General features: G+C 36.8%; 1 protein-coding gene across 2 annotated transcripts in view; it reads left to right on the top strand.

Moving 5' to 3' along the window:
* Window positions 1-25,637, top strand: part of HACL1 (2-hydroxyacyl-CoA lyase 1) — a 42,122-nt gene that overhangs the window by 1,124 nt on the left and 15,361 nt on the right. The window contains exons 3-12 of one of the 2 annotated variants that reach the window (XM_022561731.2): window positions 1,835-1,875; window positions 3,182-3,262; window positions 4,351-4,423; window positions 5,724-5,801; window positions 6,760-6,854; window positions 8,465-8,577; window positions 12,791-12,926; window positions 16,808-16,913; window positions 19,112-19,195; window positions 20,142-20,243. In XM_022561731.2, coding sequence (XP_022417439.1) covers window positions 1,835-1,875; window positions 3,182-3,262; window positions 4,351-4,423; window positions 5,724-5,801; window positions 6,760-6,854; window positions 8,465-8,577; window positions 12,791-12,926; window positions 16,808-16,913; window positions 19,112-19,195; window positions 20,142-20,243 — 909 coding nt within the window. The remainder of the gene's footprint in view (window positions 1-1,834; window positions 1,876-3,181; window positions 3,263-4,350; window positions 4,424-5,723; window positions 5,802-6,759; window positions 6,855-8,464; window positions 8,578-12,790; window positions 12,927-16,807; window positions 16,914-19,111; window positions 19,196-20,141; window positions 20,244-25,637) is intronic. The other variant, XM_089911165.1, reaches the window with a different exon arrangement.

Genomic DNA, 25,637 nt, shown 5'->3' with positions numbered 1-25,637 from the left:
CACTCTGTAACTAACTATTATTATGTGTCTGTGTATTATTTGTCCGGTCTGACTTCCCTAGTAGGCTCTGAGCTTCAGGGGGTCACGGATATTATTTTTTCTTGACACATCTGTATCTCCAGTGCGTAGGTAGAGCCTGCACTTGATAGGAGGTCCGGTAGTACCTGCAAGGTGAATGGGTGAAGGCCAAGTCTCATGTTGTATAGTAGGTGGCTCTGCAAAGTGACAGGTATCACAAATGGTAAAGCCGTGATTGGACTCCAGAGGTGTCCTAAGCCCCAGTCCAGTGCTCATTCCACCTCATTACCTTGCCACCCTTCTCGGAGGCTTATTTGGAAGCACAAGAAAGGAAGTTAGGACATTTTGCCAACCCAGTCTCATTTCTTCCTAAAGGGCATTTAGCATTTTTCCAGATTATCTTGTATTTAATTTAGCACCTTCCTTGTCTTCCTATAGTGAGCTGAAGTGCAGTTTAAAAATAAAAACTAACCATATGAAGGCCATGAAGGAAATTTCAACAAATCTCTAAGGATTGGAAACAAACAGTATATGTGACCTGACCATATGGAAATAAACTGGAATTCAATTACAGAAAGATAGAAAATCCCCCAAACATTTGGAAATTCAGTATGTTTGAATCCTTTGTAAATATTTGAAAAGATTAATAAAATCAATAACCTTCACGGCAGACTGATTAAGAATAAAAGAGAAAAAATACAAATTACCAGTGTCAGGGGTGAAAAAGGGGATGTCACCATGGACCCTAAATAACCAGTGGGGTGAAGAAGAAATCACAATGGAAAATGGAAAACATTTTGAATTGAATGATGATGAGAAGATGAGATCTCAAACATGTAAGCTATAGCTAAAGCAGTACTTAGAGGAAATAGTTTTAAATGAATCTATACTTAGTAAAGAAGATCAAAAATCAGTGCTCTAAGCTTACATATTAAGAAGCTAGAAAAAGAAAACCAAGGTAAACCCAAACTGAAAGTAGTAAAATAATAAGTACAAAAGCAGGAATTGGGCTTCCCTGGTGGCACAGTGGTTAAGAATCTGCCTGCCAATGCAAGGGACACGGGTTTGAGCCCTGGCCCAGAAAGATCCCACATGCTGCAGAGCAAGTAAGCCCATGTGCCACAACTACTGAGCCTGAGCTCTAGAGCCTGGAAGCCACAGCTACTGAGCCCACGTGACACAACTACTGAAGCCTGTGTGCCTACAGCCCGTGCTCTGCAACAAGAGAAGCCACGACAATGAGAAGCCCACGCGCTGCAAGGAAGAGTAGCCCCCGCTCACCGCAACTAGAAAAAGCCCACGCATGGCAATGAAGACCCAACACAGCCAAAAATAAATAAATTTATTTTTTTAAAAAAAGCAGAAATCAATGGAAGAGAAAACAAAGAAACAACAGAAAAAAATCAACAAATCCAAAAATTGGTTCTTTGAAAAGATTAATAAATTTGGTAAATCCCTAGCAAGACTGATGAAGAATAAAAGAGAAAAAATACAAATTATCAATGTTAGGAATAAAAAAGAGGACAGTCCTATTGATCCTGTAGACGTTTAAGCAATTATAAGATGATGTTATGAATAAACTAGATGATATGGACAAATTCCTTGAAAAACTCAAAATTAGAATTAGATGCTTAAACCATTGTTTAAAATTTACAGGTAGAACATTACTTGTTAGAATGAAAAATGTTCCAATTCCCCCTTACTTGAGAGTGAATTATTATATACATACTTTATACATGTATAATAATAATACTTAATACAATTTAATACTATAAGAGTCCCAAAATGCTTAAGTCCCAGTGTTTTTTCTTTGTAGGCTTGTTATGCTGCCTCTGCGGTTGGATATCTGACAGGCAGGTAAACTCAAGTCTATGTTTTATCTCAACTTCTTTTTTTAAACTGAGTTATAATTAACATACAGTATTATATTAGTTTTAGGTGTACAGCATAGTGATTCAGTATTTTTATACATTATGAAATGGTCACCACCATAAGACCAGTTCCCATCTATCACCGTATAAAGTTGTTAAAATATTATTAACTGTGTTCCTATGCTGTACATTTCATCCCGATGACTTACGTATTTTATAGCTGGCAGTCTGTACCTCTTAATCCCCTTCACCTATTTTATCCATTCCTCTACACACCTCCCCTCTGGCAACCACCAGTTTTTTCTCTGTCTCTGAGTTTATTTTCTGTTCATTGTTTTGTTTTTAAGAGTCCACATATAAGTGAAATCATATGGTATTTGGTTTTCTCTATCTAACTTATTTCACTAAGCATAATATCCTCCGAGTCCATCCATGTCAACACAGATGGCAAGATTTCATTCTTTTTTATGGCTGAGTAATATTTCAGTGTGTGTGTGTATCAATCACATCTTCTCTATCCATTCATCCATGGATGGGCACTGAGGTTGCTTCCATATCTTGGCTGTTGTAAATAGTGCTGCATGAACATAGGGGTACATATATCTTTCGGAATTAGTGTTTTTGTTTTCTTCTGATAAATACCCAGAGTGGAATTGCTGGATTGTATGGTAGTTCTATTTTTAGTTTTTTGAGGAACCTCCATACTGTTTTTCACAGTGGCTGCACCAATTTAAAGGCTGTCTTAAATAGAGGTTCTTAAGAAATTACTGTATAAATTGAAAATGGCAAGTTGAATTATATGGAGATACCTTTTTTTCAGTGCTTTAAGCTTAGAAAGTCATCTAAGGTAAAGCTTTCAAGTTCAATTTAAAAAATTGGGGCAGAGCACTACATTTCAGAATTACTTCCTGGCAAAGACCAATTTACATTATATATTTGTTAAGAAAATTTTTAAAAACACTTTTTTTCCATATAGAAATGTACTCAGTAGCCAAAAATTTGCTTCTGTATGCAGTCAACTTGATTTAGCCCAAATATAATAGGAGCAAAGTATAAAGAGGTTAGTGAAATACAGTGTGAGGATGGTAGGTACCTTATTTCTTGCAGGAAGACTGATATAACCTTTTTTATTCTAATTAAAAAAATATTCTAATAATTGTTTTACAGTTGTAGTAAAGATCTATATATCCTGCCTTTGAAGTTCAAGAAGGTGACATTTCACCCTAAAGTGATATGAATCAAGTGTTGCATTTGACCTGCTTTTAATAAAATTAATTCTGTTTTGCTTTTAGGCCGGGAGTTTGCCTTGTTGTTTCTGGCCCAGGTCTCATCCATGCTTTGGGTGGTATGGCAAATGCAAACATGAACTGTTGGTAATTACTTAAAACATTTTCTTAAAAATCTCAATGCATGATTTTACCTAGTGGAGCAACCACTGATCTGTGGTGGGAAGACCAGGGGTCAGGTGCTTAAGGAAATGGCTTAGTGAAAAATTAAGAGAGTTAGGAAGAAAATAAGAAAAAAAACATCAACAGCTCTTTTACCTAGAAAAAAAGACTATTAATATTTTGGAATAAATATGTGTATATTCCATATCTATCTATCTATATATATATATGTGTGAATGTGTGTATAAGTCTCTTTAAGTGAAGAACTGTTTATCAAAGATCCCAGTTCAATATGCAAGAATGTATTTAATTTTTCACCTTGTCTTGCATAACTAGCAGGACAATTGAAATCTTACATTTATTGAGTTGGCTTTATAAGCAGATTAGTCGCTCTTGCCCTTAATCCCATCTCTGGTTCTTTACTCATAAGATCATGTTAAAGGGGGATATGTTTTGATCAGTTCATAAAATGTTTAAATTTCCTGTGGGAAGGACATTGTTTTCTTTCTTGCCATGTGTTTCCTACTTTTTAGGGTTTGACTTCTTTTCTTTCATCCTTCCTACACTTTCTCTTTCTTATCTACTTTAGTGTCTGATAATTTTTGAGTAACTTTAACTTTGCTGTATCTTTTTTTTTTTTCTCCCCAAAGCATAAGAATTTTATTGCTGAGGAATTTTTTTCATTCTGCCATTTCCAAATAGACTCATTTAGGAAAGTGTGACAAAAGTTTTTTTCTTCTCTTAATTTCAAGAATAATAGGAAGGGCATAACAATTCATTTTACATCATCACACCCAGAGGTATCAGTATCCAAAAGAGGCAGGGGAGAGAGGGGCATGGAGGAAAAATATTTACCACAAATTACAGATTTTTCCAAAATTGAGGAAGTGTTCTCTCACACCAAGTTGTTTCCTAAATCCTTCTAAATTGGCAGTTTTTAAGGGAAAATGTAATTCTCTCTCTTTCTCTCTTTTTTAACATTCATTGAGTGTTTATTATTTATTGGGTACTTGCTGAGTACTTTACATGTTGATCTCATTTGTAATTCTCTTTTAAAAAAATTAATATTTCAGGCCCTTGATTGTGATTGGTGGTTCCTCTGAAAGAAGTCAGGAAACAATGGGGGCCTTCCAGGAGTTTCCTCAGGTACCCAACTCTAAGATCATCCCTCTATCATTTTAGTAACGTAAGTATACTCCATTAAGATTTATGGAGAAGAAATTAAAACTCCTGTCTGCAAAATAAACAATTAAAATAAAAGTACCTGAGATATTTTAAAGGTAATTTTCCTCAACTACAAGAAACTCTCAGTGTGGTTATTAAGAAAGCTTAGGCTCTGTTTAGGAGCAATCTTCCAAGAAATACACCTTTTTGACAGAAATTTAAACTCTGAAAATAATCTCTTCAAAGAGTCAAGAAAATGCAGGAATAAAAATGGTTTGGGACTATCAGACTTTGAGGAAGAGAAAAGTTGAGAGGAAAACTCCTACTCATACCTATGGGACTAAGACTACCAACTGTTAAGTAGATTTTATATCAAAAAGTATTAAGAGAAACAGTTTCTATTGAATATACAGTGCTTCAAAGTACATTAAACAGTGAAAAATTAACACTACTGAATTTATGTCAAACAGCATAACAACAAAATATATAACAGGAAAATTGGCAGAAATGTAAAAATAGATTATTATTGTAATGAGATATAACAGATGAAGTTGTGTATTCCTGGCTTTAGAATTTCTGGGTCCAAGGATATACTTACTTACATTTTTAGGAGACATTGTCAACTCCCCTTCCTATTTATATTCTCACCAGAGTTTATGAGAGTGCCTGTTTTCTTGTATTATGATAGATGCTGGGTATTATCTAACTTTTTTATGTTTGCCAATCTAAGAAATGAAAATTGTGGCTTGTTTTGTTTTTCTTCCTGAATCACACCAAGGCAGAGATTTGGTTGTACTTTGAATAGGCTTTTTTTTTTTTTTTTAAGAAGTTGTTGGGGGTAGGAGTTTATTAATTTATTTATTTTTGGCTGTGTTGGGTCTTCGTTTCTGTGCGAGGGCTTTCTCTAGTTGTGGTGAGCGGGGGCCACTTTTCATCGCGGTGCGTGGGCCTCTCACTATCGCGGCCTCTCTTGTTGTGGAGCACAGGCTCCAGACGTGCAGGCTCAGTAGTTGTGGCTTACAGGCCTAGTTGCTCTGCGGCATGTGGGATCCTCCCAGATTAGGGCTCGAACCCGTGTCCCCTGTATTAGCAGGCAGATTCTCAACCACTGCGCCACCAGGGAAGCCCCTGAATAGGCTTTTAAGAAGCAATCTAGGTAATGCATTTTTCTCCATCTTGCCTCTAAACATAATAGAAAGTAATGGCTTAACATTTTGTCATCTTTCAGAAGAGTAATATGATACATGAGCTGAATTTTAAGTGATTTTCTTTTCGCATATAGGTTGAAGCTTGTAGATTATATAGCAAGTTCTCTGCCCGGCCAAGTAGCATAGAAGCTATTCCCTCTATTATCGAAAAGGTACAGTATTTAATTACAAGCTCTCCAAGTCAGCTGGTTTTTCTCAGTTGCTTATTACCTGTGTTACTTTTATTCTCCATAGAATGAGTAGCAATTTGGAATATATTCAGGCAGTTAGCAATGATATTGATAAATAGCTATGTACATTTTAATATTCACTGTCATTAACTTAATTAAAGAAACCGATAAAATAAATTATTTTGGAAAAAATTTCCCCTCTACTTTAGTTTTTAAAATTTTTTTAAATTATGGAAAAATAAAAAGAAGGATATATTGAAACCCTGGGTACCCTTTCTCTTATACTTTTGCAAGATTATTTTTGAAAATAATACTTATATTATTAAGTATTATTACTTAAATTTTTGAAAATTAGTACTTATTACTTAAATTATTTAAGTATTATTACTTAAATTTACTTTAAGTTTTTGAAAATTAGTACTTATATTAGTATTAATGTAAGACCATCTCTTAGTTGATTAAACAGCATATTATAAGTTAGTTTTATATGTGAAGTTACTTTTAAGCTGTTTCAAAAACCATGTGTTATAGAAACCATTTGATACATGTTACGACATCACAGTTTCTGAAACCTTTGCTAAATCATTAGGATTAGGAAGCAGGTGAAAGTAATGTTATAAAGTAAAGACTTGGAAGGCAGAACCTAGTAGATAATTTCTAGGACTAAAGTGTAATAGAAAATGGATTTTAAAGCCCTAAGTGTGTATTTTTTTCTTATCTCTCCCCTTTTAAACAAAAATATCTTTTAAAATGTATAGAATCAATAGAGGGCATTTCAATGTAATTAAAATTGGTTACTTCTAAGGATGTTGCATCAACTAAGGATGTTGAGAAAAATCAAAATAGTGTTCATTTCACAATTTTAAATTATCTTTGAGTGGAATGTGATAATAAGGATTGAGATTTTTTAAATATTTTCTTCCATTTGTAATGAACTTAGGCAGTGAGAAGCAGTATTTATGGTCGTCCAGGTGCTTGCTATGTTGACATACCTGCAGATTTTGTGAACCTCCAGGTGAATGTGAACTCTGTAAGGTGAGTAATAGTTAACTGGAGTTCTTTCTTAATTGTGTTACCATAATGCTTACCTTTTAAAAAGAATTTACCTAGCAGTTTATAAGTTAATCTTCAATTTGTCTTAACTTTTGAAGATTTAGTAATTAAACTGAATCCTGGCCAAAGGGCTTAACTCTCTTAATTAAAATGGCATTATTTAGGAATTATTTTGGGGTTTAATTACTAAATCAAATACTTGGAGCTTCCCAAACTCCTCATTTGAAATTATTCTTTCAGTAACCATAAAAAACTAATCCTCATGTAGTATGGTTACTTAGAGTCTTCATGGTATAAACCAAGAGTTGAAGTGACTATTGAAAAATAGTAATTTTCAAATAGTTCTAGTAAGAACTCAGCATAAAAAATTTCAGCCTGTCTCTGTGATTTAAAAATATTTAAACACCAGATGTTACTATGATTTGCCAAATTCCCTTATTCCATAAATAAACACTGAGTGAACAATAAGTACAACAAACTGGTATCTAAGTCTCTCCTGGTAAGGATGGGTACTTGGGTTACTGCATCACCCTGAGTACCATTTAGCGCATTCCTGCTGTCATGGACCTAGTGACTGCAGAGAGACAGTGGGCATTTCTGTTCACTCAGGATACCAAGTAGAGGTTTCTATTTGGGAGAGTCAGACAAAAAGGACATCTATTCTTCATAATACCTGAACATGACAATCAAAATAATATTATTGGGGTTGGGGGGAGATGTGCCTTAGGTAAGTTAACTCTGTAAGCCTTCTTTAAAATTTTTGTAAAGATTTGGATGTCCTTTTTTGGTATTATATGTCCAAGTTTTATACAGTATGATGTTTATTAATTAGGATAAATGAACTAAAACACTGAGGAGTTGGTGTCTAGAAATACTTAACTATGACAGTTTTAATATTTAATATTTATTTTACTAATGCATATTGTGATACTAAAACATTGACTTACTCAATGAGTGGAAATATAGTGAGGTAGTTAAAAGCATGGACTTTGGAGACAGAAAAACCGATTTCAATCCAGCCTTTGCCACATGCCATCTGGGGACCCCAGGCAAGTTACCTACTTTTTGAGTTTTTTTTTTTTCACAGTAGTGAAACAGAGATAATGGTAATACCTAATCTCATTATTTTGAAAATTAAATACGGATAAATGGCACATAGTAGGTATGAAATATTAACTTTTAGTATGTTTTTTTATTATTACTACAACAACAACTACTACCACAGTGTGAAGCCATTAATTCAGATTTCCTGTCAGTGAATTGCTCCTTTGGTTGTTAGATGATCTTAGGGAATAAATATTAATTTACCAGGTATGATAAGGATATTATGGTTATATGGGAGAAAGTCCTTATCTTTTAATTTTTAAGTCTTGCTGTGGTAATCTACTGTCAAATGGTTTAGGAAGAAATGTATATGTATATTTATGTGTGTATGTGTGAAGCAAATGTGGTAAAATATTAGTAGTTGAATTTACAGGGTGGGCATATGGAGTTTATTATACTATTTTTTCTACCTTTTTGTGTATTTGATATTTTCACAATAAAAAAGTTTAAAAGTTGGCCTCCTAATTAACAGAGCTCTTTACTTCCAGGTACGTGGAGTGCTGCATGCCACCTCCTGTTAGTATGGCAGAAAGCTCTGCTGTATGTATGGCAGCATCTGTTATTAGGAATGCCAAACAGCCCCTTCTTATCATCGGGAAAGGTAGCATTGAATGGAACTCTAAATCTTGCTAGGCTTTCAAAAGAATGCTGATTCTGTTTAGAAATTGTCTTCATTATTTATTAGCATTGGCTCTAATGTTTGAAATTGAAATAAAAATTCTCTTTATTCATTTAGCATTATTTATTAGTTTTGAAATCATAGAATTATTCTAGAATGCCTGGAATATCACCTATTACATTTCTTTCTTTTTTTGTAAATTTATTTATTTTATTTATTTTATTTATTTTTGGCTGCATTGGGTCTTCGTTGCTGAACGTGGGCTTTCTCTAGTTGTGTCGAGTGGGGGCTACTCTTCGTTGTGGTGTACAGGCTTCTCATTGTGGTGGCTTCTCTAGTTGCAGATCATGGGCTCTTGGTGCACGGGCTTCAGTAGTTCTGGCACGTGGGCTCAGTAGTTGTGGCTCGTGGGCTCTAGGCACACAGGCTTAAGTGATTGTGGCACACGGGCTTAGTTGCTCCTTGGCATGTGGGATCTTCCTAGACCAGGGATCGAACCCGTGTCCCCTGCATTGGCAGGCGGATTCTTAACCACTGCACCACCAGGGAAGTCCCTATTACATTTCTTATGAGTAAAATGTGTTTCTTTCCATTATGAAGATTACACATGAATATTATAAAAAATTTGGAAAATCCAGTAGATTAGAAAGAAGAAATCCCTTCATCCAAAGAAGATCATTTTAACATGTAGTACTTTTGTATTCCTTTTTGCATGTATATTTTATACCTTGTGATCATACTGTATAGACAGTTTTTTATTTATTTTTTTTTTGCGGTATGCAGGCCTCTCACTGTTGTGGGCTCTCCCGTTGTGGAGCACAGGCTCCGGACACGCAGGCTCAGCGGCCATGGCTCACGGGCCTAGCCGCTCCGCGGCATGTGGGATCTTCCCGGACCGGGGCACGAACCAGTGTCCCCTGCATCGGCAGATGGACTCTCAACCACTGCGCCACCAGGGAAGCCCTAGACAGTTTTTTTTAAAGTATACAATCTAATATCTTTTGGTATATTTACAAAGTTGTGCATCCATCACCACAGTCAATTTTAGAATATTGTTATTACCCTCCCCCAAATCCCACATCCCTTAGCTGTCACCCCAAACCTCCTTAGCCCTCTGCCCCAGGCAACCGTGAATCTATTTTCTGTCTCTATAGATTTGCCTATTTGGACACTTCTTTTAAATAGAATCGTATAATGTATGGTCCTTTGTGACTGACCTTTTTGATTTAGCGTAATGTTTTCAAGGTTCATCCACGTTGTAGCATGTATCAGTACATCATTTCTTTTTATTGCTGAATAATAATGATAATATAGTTACTATAATTATATATAATATAATAAATATAATTCATAGTTATTATTATTATTATTCCATTGTATGGACATACCACATTTAATTTAATCCATTCATAATTGATGGACATTCGGGATGTTTCCACTTTTGAACTACTGTGAAAAATGTTGCTATGAACATTCATGTACAAATGTTTGTGTGGATGTATGTTTTCAGTTCTCTTCAGTACGTACTTAGGAGTGGGATTGCTGGGTCAAATGGCCACTCTATTAGACAGTTTCGTATTATACTTAATTCATTTAATGTTAGAATAACATGTTCTCATGGTCTTAAATTTTTTTCCCAAATATAATTTTTAATGTCCATTCATGTATATACTAATACTTTACTGGCAAATATTTAAATTTTTGCCAGTTTTTGTTTGTGTTTAGAATAGCTGCAACAGACTCGTTTGTACTTAAAGCTTTTTCCATATTTAGGATATAAGATAGATTCCCAGAAAGAAAATTAATTAAGTTAAAATGTATTCATATTTTAAGGCCTTTGGAACATATTGTCCAATTGCTTTCTCCAAGGTATTGTACCAATTTATACGCATGTCAGCAATTTATTATAGTATCCATTATATGTTCTAGACCTAAAGGGGCTATGAATCATCTATGACCATGCTAGTCAGTTGTCAACTACTTAGGAGATAACTACATAGAAACTAAAAACAGTTTTAGTAAAAATGGTGGACAACAGAAAAAAATTGAAGTCAGAGCTGAGTTGTGTACAGCTATGTGATATATTAGCTCTGTGACCTTGGCAAAAACTGCTTTGAGTCTCAGTTACCTCACTTGTAAAATAGAGGTTAGCTACCTCAACAGTACTGTTAAAATTAAACAACAAAATAATAGAAAGAGCTCAGTGGATGCTAGTTTTTGTACTTCCTTTAACCACCATTTAATGAGTCCTTATGATAAGGCAGGGATTATAGAAAACATTTGTGGGATATATAGAGAAATAATGGTTCCTACTTATAAGTAGACAGACCTGGTCACAAATAAGTGGGGTGTGTGTAGAGAGCTGAGGTGGATTCCCAGGGGAAGCAGCAACAATGTTCTTGTGTAGGTGGTGTGGAAAGACCATTCAGAAGAGATGATGCTGTAGCCACCCCTTGAAATAATGGGTGACCGGTCACTGAGTGGACACAGAGAACCCACGCATTCCAGGAAGAGGGAACTGAATGGACAAATATTGAGGCAAGAAGGAGAATATAAGGAAACTTTCTGGATTAAAAAAAAGGGATTATTTTTCATCCTACATGGATGACAAAAGATTCTAAGGTAGTTTTATAGTGGGGAGCATTAAATTGAATCTGAACATACTATACTATTTACTGAGACTCAGTAGAGAATTATAACTTCTGGATACGGAGTAATATTCTACTAATCTTGAGAAAGAGCATAAAGTTAAATAGCTAAAACGATGGCCTTGATGACATTAGAAACGAAATCATTTCTTTTTTTTTAAAACATATTTATTGGAGTATAATTGCTTTACAATGGTGTGTTAGTTTCTGCTTTATAACAAAGTGAATCAGTTATACATATACATATGTTCCATATCTCTTCCCTCTTGCATCTCCCTCGAAATCATTTCTATATTCAAACAGTAAGTTGTTTTCAGTGCCATTGAGGGCATAAAGTATATGGTTATTCTACAGGCACACAACTGTAAAAACAAATGATGTGACCCATTCGAGTTAGTCCGGTTGTGATCACAGGATTAGAGAGCCTATGAAGCGATCTACAGAGCTTTAGAAACGTAGACCCCTTGTTAGAATTTCCATACACAGACTAGATGACGGTGCAGTCCTGGTTAGCTGGTGGTGGGGAGCAAAGTGTGAGGTTGCTCTTCCCTGTCAGGGCAGAGTCCTTCCTCTCCTACCTGCACCTACCAGTAGATGTGTGTCCGGGGAACTGTGAGTAGTAATCCAGTAGGAAGGTAGCATAGAACTGACAATTAAGAGCAGCAAGAGGTGTGAAGTGCAACTTTTGTTTAGGGGTAGACATCTTTCAGAATAATTGATAATATTACTTGGGGGGGAAATTAGAACTATTGCCTTCTTAAACATTTTTTTTTTTGCACATTAAATTATTTTATTTATAGTCCCACTGTTTCAGATGTACATTTATGGACTATCCAAAAGCAGTATTTTTTTTAGCAATCCTGGGAATTTTAAATACTCTAAGCAACTCCCGAAGATCAAGTTGTCAAGTTCCTCACCGAGGACATCCTTAGGTCATCTTTGTGCTCCCAGATAGTAAGTAGTCAGCTAGCAGCAGTCTATGCTTCAAGCGTCCATCTTTCACCGACACATGGCGGAGGCCAGACCAGGCCGCTGTCCTACACGCGTTCAGGAACCGGGAGCCTCGGAACCGGCCCAGCCGCGGCGCCAGCCTCACTACACTCAGGGCGGCCGCGCGCTCCTGCCCTGCGCCCCAGCCGTTGGAGGCCAAGCGGCCACAGGCCTGGGACTGTCTGAACCTCCGCCGCCGTACAGCGCCGTACACCTCTCTGAAAGAGAGGTGAGGTTAGAAAGCGCCTTCTTAAACATTTTAAAATACCAAAGATAAAAACCATAGTCACAGGACTTCCCTGGTGGTCCAGTGGTTAAGACTCTGTGCTTCCACTGCAGGGGCACAGGTTTGATCCCTGGTCGGGGAGCTAAGATCCCACATGCCGCGCAGCATGGCCAAAAAACAAACAAAAACCATAGTCACAATTTGTTTTGAGTTTAAGCCCTGAGCAGGAGAATGTTTGAGAAGTTCTAAAAGCAATTTCACATGAACTATTTTAAGGGTCACAGTGTCTGGAGCTTAACTGACTTGTCCAATACATTTCAATTTCTTGTAGGTGCTGCTTATGCCCGTGCAGAGGAGAGTATCAGGAAGTTGGTGGAGCAATGTAAATTGCCATTTCTGCCCACCCCCATGGGAAAGGGTGTTATCCCTGACAACCATCCAAACTGTGTAGGTGCTGCCAGATCCAGGTACGTGGCGCTCCAGATTTTAAATACAATGGCTTGGCAGATTCCAGGCTAATTTAAATTGTTTTGTGACTTTAATGAATCTAGGAGAAGTTCTGAAAGAATCACATAATTTTAAGTACATCTGTTTCTTTTCAGACTTTTCAACACTTTAAAGATGTTGTCCTCTATCTCCTGACTCTCATGGTTTCAGATGAGAAATCTGTAGTCATGAGAATCTCTGTCCGCCGATGTAGTTGTCTTTCTGTGGCTCCTTCCAGAATTTTTTTTTATCTTTGTTTCTCAGTTTGATTATGATGTGTCTGGACACGGTTTACTTTTAGTTTATCCTGTTTGGGTTTCTCTAATCTTCTTGAATCTGTACATTGATACCTTTCACCAAATTTGGAAAGTTTCTGGCCATTATTTCTTCAAATATTTTTTTCTACACCAATCTCTTTCTCCTTCTGGAGTAACACAAATATTAGGCATGTTGATATTCTCCCATAGGTCCCTGAATAACTGTTTAATTCTTTTTACTCCTTTTGTCTACTTTATATGTTCTATTTCTCTGCTGAGAACGTTTATCTTCCCATTTATTTCAAGAGTATTTTTGTTTACCTTATGGAACATAGTTATAATAGCTGATTTAAAGTATGTGTTTACTGATTCTAACATCTGGGTCATCAGTACAATTGGCATCTATTCATTATATTCTCTTTTGAAATTGGAATTTTTCTGGTTCTTTGTGTTTTGAGTAGTTTTGGATTGTATCCTAGAATTTTGAATACTGTGTTGTGAGATTCTAGGTCATACCAAAATCCTCTGTAGAATGCTGATTTTGTTTGTTTGTTTTAGCAAGCAGTTAGCTTGGTTAGATTCAGAGTGCAGGTTCTGACTCACTCACTGTGAGCATGGTTCCAGGGTCAGTTGATTTCCAAAGCCTTTGCTATGCTCCTTTGGATCTGTCCACACATGCCCAGCCCAGGGGTGAGCCCCAGCCCCAGTTCTGGATACAAACATGCTGGTTCATATCCAGAACTAGGGATTCCTTTTCTTTCTTAAGACATAGCCCACCCATTTCCCAGAGTCCCTTTTCCTGGCCCTTGCTGCTACCTTATCATACCACACAACAGGTGCTGCCTTTGAGGCAAAGTGGCAGGAAAAAAAAGAAAGATGAAAGATAAGGGGGATGCCACCATACTCTCCAGACCACAGGGGCCCCTTTTCCCAGTTCCTCTTGCCTGAAAAATGAAGTTTCTCTTGGGATTTTAGCTGCTTAGGACTTACCACAATGCCACTGTGCTGCCGTCAGAGCACAGCTGTGAGAGAGAAATAGAGAAAAAGAAAATTTTGGAGCTTTCCCCCCATGCTCTCAGACATGCACGGTCCCTTTTCCTGATCTTCTGGCCAGAAAGACACGGTTTCTCTCCAAGTTTTTGCTTTCCTTTAGTTCTGCAACTAGGACTGCTCTGAATCAAAGCGAAGAGATAAAAGAGGGGAAAACCTTAAAAACTCACCGCCTGCATGGGTCACTTCTTTGATCTCATCCCAGTCCACCTACTGTTGTTTACTTTTCAGAAGCCTCAGGTAGTTGCTTTTTATGCTTGGTTCAGAGTTTCCACTGTATCAGTGGGAGAGCTTGGCTGGAGTGGGATTACCCAGCCTTGGCTGGCACTGGAAGTCTCTTCTTAGATTTTTTTTTCTAATTGACTTCACCTCATTCTTTTTACTGTTGTTTTTTTTTTTTTTGCCCTGCCACATGCGGCATCTTAGTCCCCAAGCAGGGATCAAACCCACACCCCCTGCAGTGGGAGCTTGGAGTCTTATCCACTGGACTGCCAGGGAAGCCCCTCTTCTTTTTAAATTTTTAAAACACACTTCCTGATAAACCATGTATTTTTTTCTTTTAATTTCTTTATTATGAAATATTATAAATATACAAATGAGAGAGTAATTCAATGAGCACTATGTAACCACCACTCAACTTTATCAAATATAATATTAAGTAATATGTTGTTGCTTTAAGGTTTTTTTTTTAAGAAACAAAAAATTACAGATTTGTTTGTAGTCCCTGCATATCTTACCTGATCCCACTGCCTCCCTCCCTCTCCACAGTTTACCACTGTTCTACATTTGGTAATTTTCATGTTGTCATGCACACACTAAATTAATTTTGAGGGGTTTTTAAATGTCATGTTTGCTGTTCAATCTTTAATGTTGCTCATTTAATGCTATTTTAATAAGCTTATATGTTTACTTTTTTCATATTAGTATACATTGTACAGTAGCCAAATTAATTATTACACTGTTTTTTTCTTTTAATATACTTTAACTTGGGTTGAGATGAAGTTTATCTTCATTCCTGTTGAATTTTAAGAAGATAATATTGATGACATTAATAATATAAAAAAGGTTGTAAGGGGCTGTAAATAATTGTATCAACAATTTCAAGGGTTTTGGAGTATCTATAAGCAAATCTGTCCTTCCATTTTCAGTTTTTTTTTGTTTTTTTGTGGGTTTTTTTGTGGTACGCAGGCCTCTCACTGTTGTGGCCTCTCCCGTTGCAGAGCACAGTCTCCGGATGCACAGGCTCAGTGGCCATGGCTCACAGGCCCAGCCGCTCCGCAGCATGTAGGATCTTCCCGGACCGGGGCACGAACCCATGTCCCCTGCATTGGCAGGCGGACTCTCAACCACTGCCACCAGGGAAGCCTCCATTTTCAGTTTTTATCTGTTAATTAAATTGGGTCCCACAGGACCAAAACAGTATGAGGATAGCTTTTTTGACTATATAGTTGAAATAATAACTGAATTTCTGTGAAAAATAGCATAAGCCACTGCAGAAGATAAAAGCAAAAAAAAAAAAAACCAAAACAGATCCTCTTTGGGCAAAAGATAAGAAAAATGGGAAATAGCCAAGAAGTAGAAAAAAGAAAACCCACGGCAGTTATTATAATAAAAATTATCCTGGAAAAAGGCATGACATTTCAATTGGATCAATAATAATGACAGTTGTATGCATCATTAGAGCCACATCTGAAACAAAATGATACAGTGTAAAAGCAAGCAAAGATGTATGAGGTAAACAAAAGGAAAGCAAGGGTTATTAATATCAGAGTAGATATCAAAGTAAATATCAAAAACTTGAAGTTATATTGACAAAAATACTAAGATATATAAAACTCTTAGAAATATACTTGGTGTAGTATTTTTTTAAAGCAGTTGGGGAAAGTGAATCAATCATCATAAAAATACCTGCTTCAAGGAATCAATATGAAGTATATATTAAGATTCAAATAAAGATGTGCAACCCAGTACTGTTAATAACAAAGAAAAATATCCAGCATTTGAGAAGAGGTGAAATAAATTTGTGTTCAACAAAATGTGTAGCCTTTAAAATTTGTATTTAAGAAGAACTTAATGATAAAGGAAAACATTTATGATAAGCAAAAGCGCATGAGACATTTAGTGTATAAGCTCAACTATATAAAAATACACATGCATAGAAAGACTAGATGAAATTATGCCAGGATATTAATAATAGTTTATAAGTTGGTAGTATTATTGGGAAATTTTGGCTTTTTCTTTATACTTTTCTGCTTTTTCCAGATTATCTACAGTATACTTATATTAATTTTTCTAATGATAAAAAAGTAATAAATGTTATAGAGTATAGATAAAGTCTTATGGTAGTATTTTCTACTTATTTCATCTTTTGGATTACCATTTAAATAGAATGGCTTCATAAATTATTTCAGTTTGAAAGATCAAATTTACCGTATAAGCTGATTCTCAAGAACAGTGCAAGATCCAAATTATTTAGACTTTTCCAAATACTTTAGAATAATTCAAATAAGAATGTAGATATCCCTTTTGTTATATCAGATTTTTCTTTTTAATAGGGCTTTGCAATTTGCTGATGTAATTGTGTTATTTGGTGCCAGATTAAATTGGATTTTACATTTTGGATTGCCTCCAAGATATCAGCCGGATGTGAAGTTTATCCAGGTACTCAAAGAGGAGAGATTAATTGATTGATTGATTGATTTTTGGGTCTTCATTGCTGCACTTGGGCTTTCTCTAGTTGTGGTGAGCGGGGGCTATTCTTCATTGCGGTGCGCGGGCTACTCTTCATTGTGGTGCGCAGGCTTCTCATTGCAGTGGCTTCTCTTGTCGTGGAGCACAGGCTCTAGGCGCACAGGCTTCAGGAGTTGTTGTACGCAGGCTCAGTAGTTGTGGCTTGCAGGCTCTAGAGCTCAGGCTCATTAGTTGTGGCACATGGGCTTAGTTGCTCCTTGGCATGTGGGATCTTCCCGGACCAGGGCTCAAACCCACGTCCCCTGTATTGGCAGGCGGATTCTTAACCACTGTGCCACCAGGGAAGTCCTAAGAGGAGAGATTTAAAATCAGAGCTATGTGTAGTTTATTGTTCTCTCAGCCATTATCAGCTCCACTTTCTTCTCGGCTTTTGTAAAGAACTGTTTCTCTTTTTACAAAAGTAGAATTTTATAAATTGTCTGGCATAATTACAGGTACCAAAGTAAGCTGCCTTTTCAAGCCTATGAAACATAATGTACCACTTTACTGCTTACCAGAAAACCTTTCAAAATCAAGTTTTCAATAGTTTGAAAAGCATAATTTGGCTCTTCTTCATAGTTCAAGTATATTTAAAGGTAGACAAAAGAGGTTCAAGTAGGAGGTAGATTAGAACAAAACATTCAGCATTGTTAGGCATCAAGTTATTCTTTTAGATTCCAAAACCGTCAAACACCCTTTGGATGGAAATATCTAAACAATGGTGCTAAAACTATGTGTTTGGAATAAGCTCTTGTATCTTTATGACCCCTCTTTATAAACCAGTTTCCTTACTGATGTGAAAGGTACTTCCCAGAAACCTGTTTGCCCTACACAGATTGTGTAAAGGTATTTTAATGGCCTCACTGCAATTGCTGTCTTCTCCCTGCTTACCTTTTACTTCCTAAATCAACTTCTAATAGGGGCCATTGAAAACTAAAACCACAAACAAGCAAGACCTGGATTGTACTGGAGGATGCTGCCTCTTGATTACAGAATGAAGTGCATCCCCTTTGGGGTGCCTAAATTACTTTTCCTCAAGAAGCTGTTTTCACTTGCCCATGGCCATCCAGAAATGGAGCTTCTGAGTAAATAGGATGAAATCATGCCGTTCCCTGGGAGTGGGTCTCAAAATGTGGTTCCTGGACCAGCAGCATCAGCACCTCCTGGGAAACCTGTTAGAAATGTATATTTTTGGGCCCCACCCCAGACCTCTTGAGGTCAGAAACTCTGAGGTGGATTCTTGCAGTCTGTGGCTTAACAGGCCTACCGGGAGGTTCTGATATATGCTGAAATTTGAGAACTCCTGCTCTGAATAAGAATTCCAGGGTAATTAAGTAGAACCTTATTATTCATTACATTCAAAACTGTAATTGATCAGGTCAAATGCATTCCTGTGAGTATAGTGGAACAATAGTAAAGTTCTACAGAGTAGATTTTTTTTTTAATTTTTATTTATTTATTTTTGGCTGTGTTGGGTCTTCGTTGCTGCACACGGGCTTTCTCTAGTTGCGGCGAGCGGGGGCTACTCTTCGTTGCGGTGTGCGGGCTTCTCACTGCGGTGGCTTCTCACTGCAGAGCACGGGCTCTAGGCGCGCGGGCTTCAGTAGGTGTGGCACGCAGGCTCAGTAGTTGTGGCACGTGGGCTCAGTAGTTGTGGCTCACGGGCTCTAGAGCGCAGGATCAGTAGTTGTGCCCCACGGGCTTAGTTGCTCCTTGGCATGTGGGATCTTCCCAGACCAGGGCTCGAACCCACATCCCCCTGCATTGGCAGGTGGATTCTTAACCACTGTGCCACCAGGAAAGTCCCCAGAGTAGATTTTAAAATGAAAGAAGATAGTGAGGTTTCTTTGTTTTTAATGAACAATTACACAAGGTTTAATAAAATTTTAAATGTTCAAGCCTAACTGACACACAGCCATTTTACTTCTTGAAGTGATGATAGTGAGGTTTCTATACTAGCTATGATACTCATATAGTTCCGCGGATTTATACTTTTATCAAGGAACTTCTTGAATATCAAATCTTAATCATATGCTTATGTGTAACACGCGCAGTCCATTTACTGTCTTAACTCTCAAAGATTTTTAAGAATAAACACAGTTTGTTCTTTAGCCTTGCCTCTTTTTTAGGTTGATATCTGTGCAGAAGAGTTGGGGAATAATGTAAGACCTGCGGTGACCTTGCTAGGAGACATAAATGCTGTCACTAAACAGGTGAGAGATTTTGCCTGGGTTTTAGTTTATGTGGCTTGGTCTTTAGGGAAGTCAGTTCTTGAAAATGTTTAAATCTTGATTCACTTGGTGACAGGTCTATTAATATCTATTTTAAATAAAATTTATGATGTAAAGCTATTCTTAAATATAACTATGGAACTTGGTAAATTCAACTCCTTTATGTATAGATAATTTGTATGTGGGTAAGTTAAGCATTTTTGAAAGGTGATCGAAAATTTAAAGGCATTCAGTCGGCAAACTGATTTCAGCTGTCTGAAAGATTATAATACAGCTTCCAGAGGAACTGAACTTACAGCCAAGAAATGGCTTTATGTACTGGAAAAAATCTAACTTAGTATTTCTTTAGGCAATAAAGAGATTTTTACTCTTCAAACTGTAATCAGTGACTTATCCAGATTCTTATTATTTGTATATAATTTATACATTTCACTGTGACAGATAAAATATAGGCACATTTGTTACATGACTTTGGATACAAATTGGTATCATTATCATGATTATACAAAATTAGGATGTAATCCCCAATATTAAAACACTCTGGAGCATTTGGTATCTGTATCATGGGAATCCCTAGGTATTGGGGCTATGAGTCTTCTTGCAGGGGTTCTTTGGCAGGGTGATTTTCCTTCTGTTGTCAGAGGCAGAGGAAGGCTTACAAGCCCCCTTGCCTGTGAAGTATGGAGGGGGTTACAGTTCTGCTTTGTCTTGTGGGATCCCAATTTCTGGTAGAAGTCGTCACTGAACCAAGCAGAAGCTTTCTGTGGTACCTATTTATCTTCTATCAGTTGTTTACTGCCCAGAGGAAAAACAGAGTATGAGTGATGTGAAAGGTAGGATACTGTAGCTGTGTTGTCTTTTTTAGAAGAGATTTTTATGCTAATATGATTTATTTTCAAAAAGGAAAGAAAAAGTTTCTGCTTTTTAGCTTTTAGAACAATTTGATAAAACACCATGGCAGTATCCTCCTGAGAGCAAGTGGTGGAAAATTCTGAGAGAAAAAATGAAGAGCAATGAAGCTTTATCCAAGGTAATATGGGACCCACTGAAACTCAAGAATACTTCAGGGCCATGGTTCAGTTAGTTCTGTCATAGCATGACATTTGCATTCCTAAAATCATAACATGTAAGATACACACACATTCATATATGTATTACAATAAATATGGCACCTGAAGTTTCTTGTGGAAGTGGGCATTGGGAAGGTTATAGCTCGTGAGTTACCGTGAAGCCGTGGAAAGAGGGGATCTGACATTGGACAGAGAGTCGTAAGAGCCAATGTGGATGGATGTGGCTCCTTGTCCTCAGTTTGACCTTGGCACCAAATCACAAGAGATCTTTTGGAACTTTAAATCCTGGGGCATGTTGGGGCATGTTTGTCCTGTAAGATATAAGTCCACCAAGGCATGCATTTATAATAGATGTTTCATCAAAACTGAAAATTTGATCTAATGTATAGCCACCTTTTTCGTTTATTTTTAATTTCCACTTTATTGAGGTATAATTTTTTTAATTAATTAATTTATTTATTTTTGGCCACATTGGGTCTTTGTTGCTGTGCGTGGGGTTTCTCTAGTTGCGGTGAGTGGGGGCTACTCTTCGTTGTGGTGCACGAGCTTCTCATTGTGGTGGCTTCTCTTTGTTGCGGAGCAAGGCTCTAGGTGCTTGGGCTTCAGTAGTTGTGGCATGTGGGCTCAGTAGTTGTGGCTCATGGACTCTAGAGCGCAGGCTCAGTAGTTGTGATGCACGGTCTTAGTTGCTCTGCGACATGTGGGATCTTCCCGGACCAGGGCTCAGAGCCGTGTTACCTGCATTGGCAGGCAGATTCTTAAGCACTGAGCCACCAGGGAAGTCCCTGTGGAGGTGTAATTGACATATAAAATTGTAAGATATTTAAAGGTACATCATGGTGCATTGATAAACACACTGTGAAAGAGTTCGCCCCATCTAGTTAATTAACACATCCATCCCCTCACATTTATTTCATTTCATTTCATTTCATTTTATGTTAGTGAGACCATTTGTAGCTTTCTTTTTCAATTAACTTTTGTATCACTGCTGGAAATTCTTTTGCAACTTCCTTATCTGCACTCATGGCTCTGCCTGATAGCTGAAGGCTTTGAAATTTATAGTAATGTATGAAACTACCAAACCATCCACTGTTAGCACTAAAATGAGCCACTTCTGCAGGATTTGGCAATTTTTGTTTAAAGTCTTTGTATATGGATAGTGTTTTCTCTTTGTGAGAAAGTTGTTCCTGTTTTTTTTTTAACATCTTTATTGGAGTATAATTGCTTTACAGTGGTGTGTTAGTTTCTTCTTTATAACAAAGTGAATCAATTATACATATACATATATCTCCGTATCTCTTCCCTCTTGTGTCTCCCTCCCTCCAGCCCTCCCTATCTCACCCCTCTAGGTGGTCACAAAGCACCGAGCTGATCTCCCCGTGCTATGCGGCTGCTTCCCACTAGCAATCTACTTTACGTTTGGTAGTGTATATATGTCCATGCCACTCTCTCACTTTGTCCCAGCTTAACCTTCCCCCTCCCATATCCTCAAGTCCATTCTCTAGTAGGTTTGTGTCTTTATTCCCATCTTGCCCCTAGGTTCTTCATGACCATTTTTTTTTCCTTTTTTAGATTCCATGTATATGTGTTAGCATACGGTATTTGTCTTTCTCTTTCTGACTTACTTCACTCTCTATGACAGACTCTAGGTCCAACCACCTCACTACAAATAACTCAATTTCGTTTCTTTTTATGGCTGAGTAATATTCCATTGTATATATGTGCCACATCTTCTTTATCCCTTCATCTGTTGATGGACACTTAGGTTACTTCCACGTCATGGCTATTGTAAATAGAGCTGCAATGAACATTGTGGTACATGACTCTTTTTGAATTATGGTTTTCTCAGGGTATATGCCCAGTAGTGGGATTACTGGGTTGTATGGTAGTTCTATTTTTAGTTTTTTAAGGAACCTCCATACTGTTCTCCATGGTGGCTGTATCAATTTACATTCCCACTGAAAGTGCAAGAGGGTTCCCTTTTCTCCACACCCTCTCCAGCATTTATTGTTTGTAGATTTTTGGATGGTGGCTATTCTGACCGGTGTGAGATGATATCTCACTGTAGTTTTGATTTACATTTCTCTAATAATTCATGATGTTGAGCATTCTTTCATGTGTTTGTTGGCAATCTGTATATCTTCTTTGGAGAAATGTCTGTTTAGGTCTTCTGCCCATTTTTGGATTGGGTTGATTTTTTTTCATATTGAGCTGCATGAGCTGCTTGTAAATTTTGGAGATTAATCCTTTGTCAGTTGCTTCATATGCAAATATTTTCTCCCATTCTGAAGGTTGTCTTTTCATTCTTGTTTATGGTTTCCTTTGCTGTGCAAAACCTTTTAAGTTTCATTAGGTCCCATTTGTTTATTTTTGCTTTTATTTCCGTTTCTCTAGCAGGTGGGTCAAAAAGGATCTTGCTGTGATTTATGTCACAGAGTGTTCTGCTTATGTTTTCCTCTAAGAGTTTGATAGTGTCTGGCATTACATTTCAGTCTTTAATCCATTTTGAGCTTATTTTTGTGTATGGTGTTAGGGAGTGTTCTAATGTCATTCTTTTACATGTAGCTGTCCAATTTTCCCAGCACCACTTATTGAAGAGGCTGTCTTTTCTCCACTGTACATTCCTGCCTCCTTTATCAAAGATAAGGTGACCATATGTGTGTGGGTTTATCTCTGGGCTTTCTATCCTGTTCCATTGATCTATATTTCTGATTTTGTGCCAGTACCATACTGTCTTGATTACTGTAGCTTTGTAGTATAGTCTGAAGTCAGGGAGCCTGATTCCTCCAGCTCCGTTTTTCATTCTCAAGATTGCTTTGGCTATTCGAGGTATTTTGTGTTTCCATACAAATTGTGAAATTTTTTGTTCTAGTTCTGTGAAAAATGCCAGTGGTAGTTTGATAGGGATTGCATTGAATCTGTAGTTTGCTTTGGGTAATATAGTCATTTTCACAATGTTGATTCTTCCAATCCAAGAACGTGGTATATCTCTCCATCTCTTTGTATCATCTTTAATTTATTTTATCAGTGTCTTATGATTTTCTGCATACAGGTCTTTTGTCTCCTTAGGTAGGTTTATTCCTAGATATTTTATTCTTTTTGTTGCAGTGGTAAATGGGAGTGTTTTCTTAATTTCACTTTCAGATTTTTCATCATTAGTGTATAGGAATGCCAGAGATTTCTGTGCATTAATTTTGTATCCTGCTACTTTACCAAATTCATTGATTAGCTGTAGTAGTTTTCTGGTAGCATCTGTAGGATTCTCTATGTATAGTATCATGTCATCTGCAAACAGTGACAGCTTTACTTCTTCTTTTCCTATTTGGATTCCTTTTGTTTCTTTTTCTTCTCTGATTGCTGTGGCTAAAACTTCCAAAATATGTTGAATAAGAGTGGTGAGAGTGGGCAACCTTGTCTTTTTCCTGATCTTAGTGGAAATGCTTTCAGTTTTTCACCATTGAGGACGGTGTTGGCTGTGGGTTTGTCATATATGGCCTTTATTATGTTGAGGAAAGTTCCCTGTATGCCTGCTTTCTGAAGGGTTTTTATCATAAATGGGCGTTGAATTTTGTCACAAGCTTTTTCTGCATCTATTGAGATGATCATATGTTTTTTCTCCTTCAATTTGTTAATATGGTGTATCACATTGATTGATTTGCATATATTGAAGATTCCTGGGATAAACCCCACTTGATCATGGTGTATGATCCTTTTAATGTGCTGTTGGATTCTGTTTGCTAGTATTTTGTTGAGGATTTTGCATCTATGTTCATCAGTGATATTGGCCTGCAGTTCTCTTTATTTGTGAAGTCTTTGTCTGGTTTTGATATCAAGGTGATGGTGGCCTCGTAGAATGAGTCTGAGAGTGTTTCTCCCTCTGCTATATTTGGAAGAGTTTGAGAAGAATAGGTGTTAGCTCTTCTCTAAATGTTTGATAGAATTCGCCTGTGAAGCCATCTGGTCCTGGGCTTTTGTTTGTTGGAAGATTTTTAATCACAGTTTCAATTTCAGTGCTTGTGATTGGTCTGCTCATATTTTCTATTTCTTCCTGGTTCAGTCTCCACAGGTTGTGCATTTCTAAGAATTTGTCCATTTCTTGCAGTTTGTCCATTTTATTGGCATAGAGTTGCTTGTAGTAATCTCTCATGATCCTTTGTATTTCTGCAGTGTCAGTTGTTTCTTCTCCTTTTTCATTTCTAATTCTGTTGATTTGAGTCTTCTCCCTTTTTTTCTTCATGAGTCTGGCTAATGGCTTATCAATTTTGTTTATCTTCTCAAAGAACCAACTTTTATTTTTATTGATCTTTGCTATCATTTCCTTTATTTCTTTTTTCTTTGATTTCTGATCTGATCTTTATGATTTCTTTCCTTCTGCTAACTTTGGGGTTATTTGTTCTTCTGTCTCTAATTGCTTTAGGTGTAAGGTTAGGTTGTTTATTTGAGATGTTTCTTGTTTCTTGAGGTAAGATTGTATTGCTATAAACTTCCCTCTTAAAACTGCTTTTGCTGCATCCCATAGGTTTTGTGTGGTTGTGTTTTCATTGTCATTTGTCCCTAGGTATTTTTTTAATTTTCTCTCTGATTTTTTCAATGATCTCTTGGTTATTTAGTAGTATATTGTTTACCCTCCATGTGTTTGTATTTTTTACAGATGTTTTCCTGGAATTGATATCTAGTCTCATAACGTTGTCAAAAAAGATACTTGATACGATTTCAGTTTTCTTAAATTTACCAAGCTTGATTTGTGACCCAAGATATGATCTATCCTGGAGAATATTCCATGAGCACTTGAGAAGAAAGTGTATTCTGTTGTTTTTGGATGGAATGTCCTATAAATATCAATTAAGTCCATTGTATTTAAGGTATCATTTAAAGCTTGTGTTTCCTTATTTATTTTCATTTTGGATGATCTGTCCATTAGTGAAAGTGGGGTGTTTATGTCCACTACTATTATTGTGTTACTGTCGATTTCCCCTATTATGGCTGTTAGCATTTGCCTTGTGTATTGAGGTGCTCCTATGTTGGTTGCATAAATATTTACAATTGTTATATCTTCTTCTTGGGTAGATCCCTTCATCATTATGTAGTGTCCTTCTTTGTCTCTTGTAATAGTCTTTATTTTAAAGTCTATTTTGTCTGATATGAGAATTGCTCCTCCAGCTTTCTTTTGATCTCCATTTGCATGGAATATCTTTTTCCATCCCCTCACTTTCAGTCTGTATGTGTCCCTAGGTCTGTTGTAGACAGCATATATACAGGTCTTGTTTTTGTATCCATTCAGCCAGTCTATTTCTTTTGGTTGGATCATTTAATCCATTTACACTTAAGGTAATTATCGATATGTATGTTCCTAT

This window comes from Delphinapterus leucas, chromosome 4 (assembly GCF_059928025.1).
Source record: "Delphinapterus leucas isolate spDelLeu-1000000601 "Yukka" chromosome 4, BTC_Dleu_Yukka2, whole genome shotgun sequence".
Taxonomy (NCBI): Eukaryota; Metazoa; Chordata; class Mammalia; order Artiodactyla; family Monodontidae; genus Delphinapterus; species Delphinapterus leucas.
The sequence above is the reverse complement of the archived record's forward strand: the minus strand, read 5'-3'. Positions and strand labels throughout refer to the sequence as shown.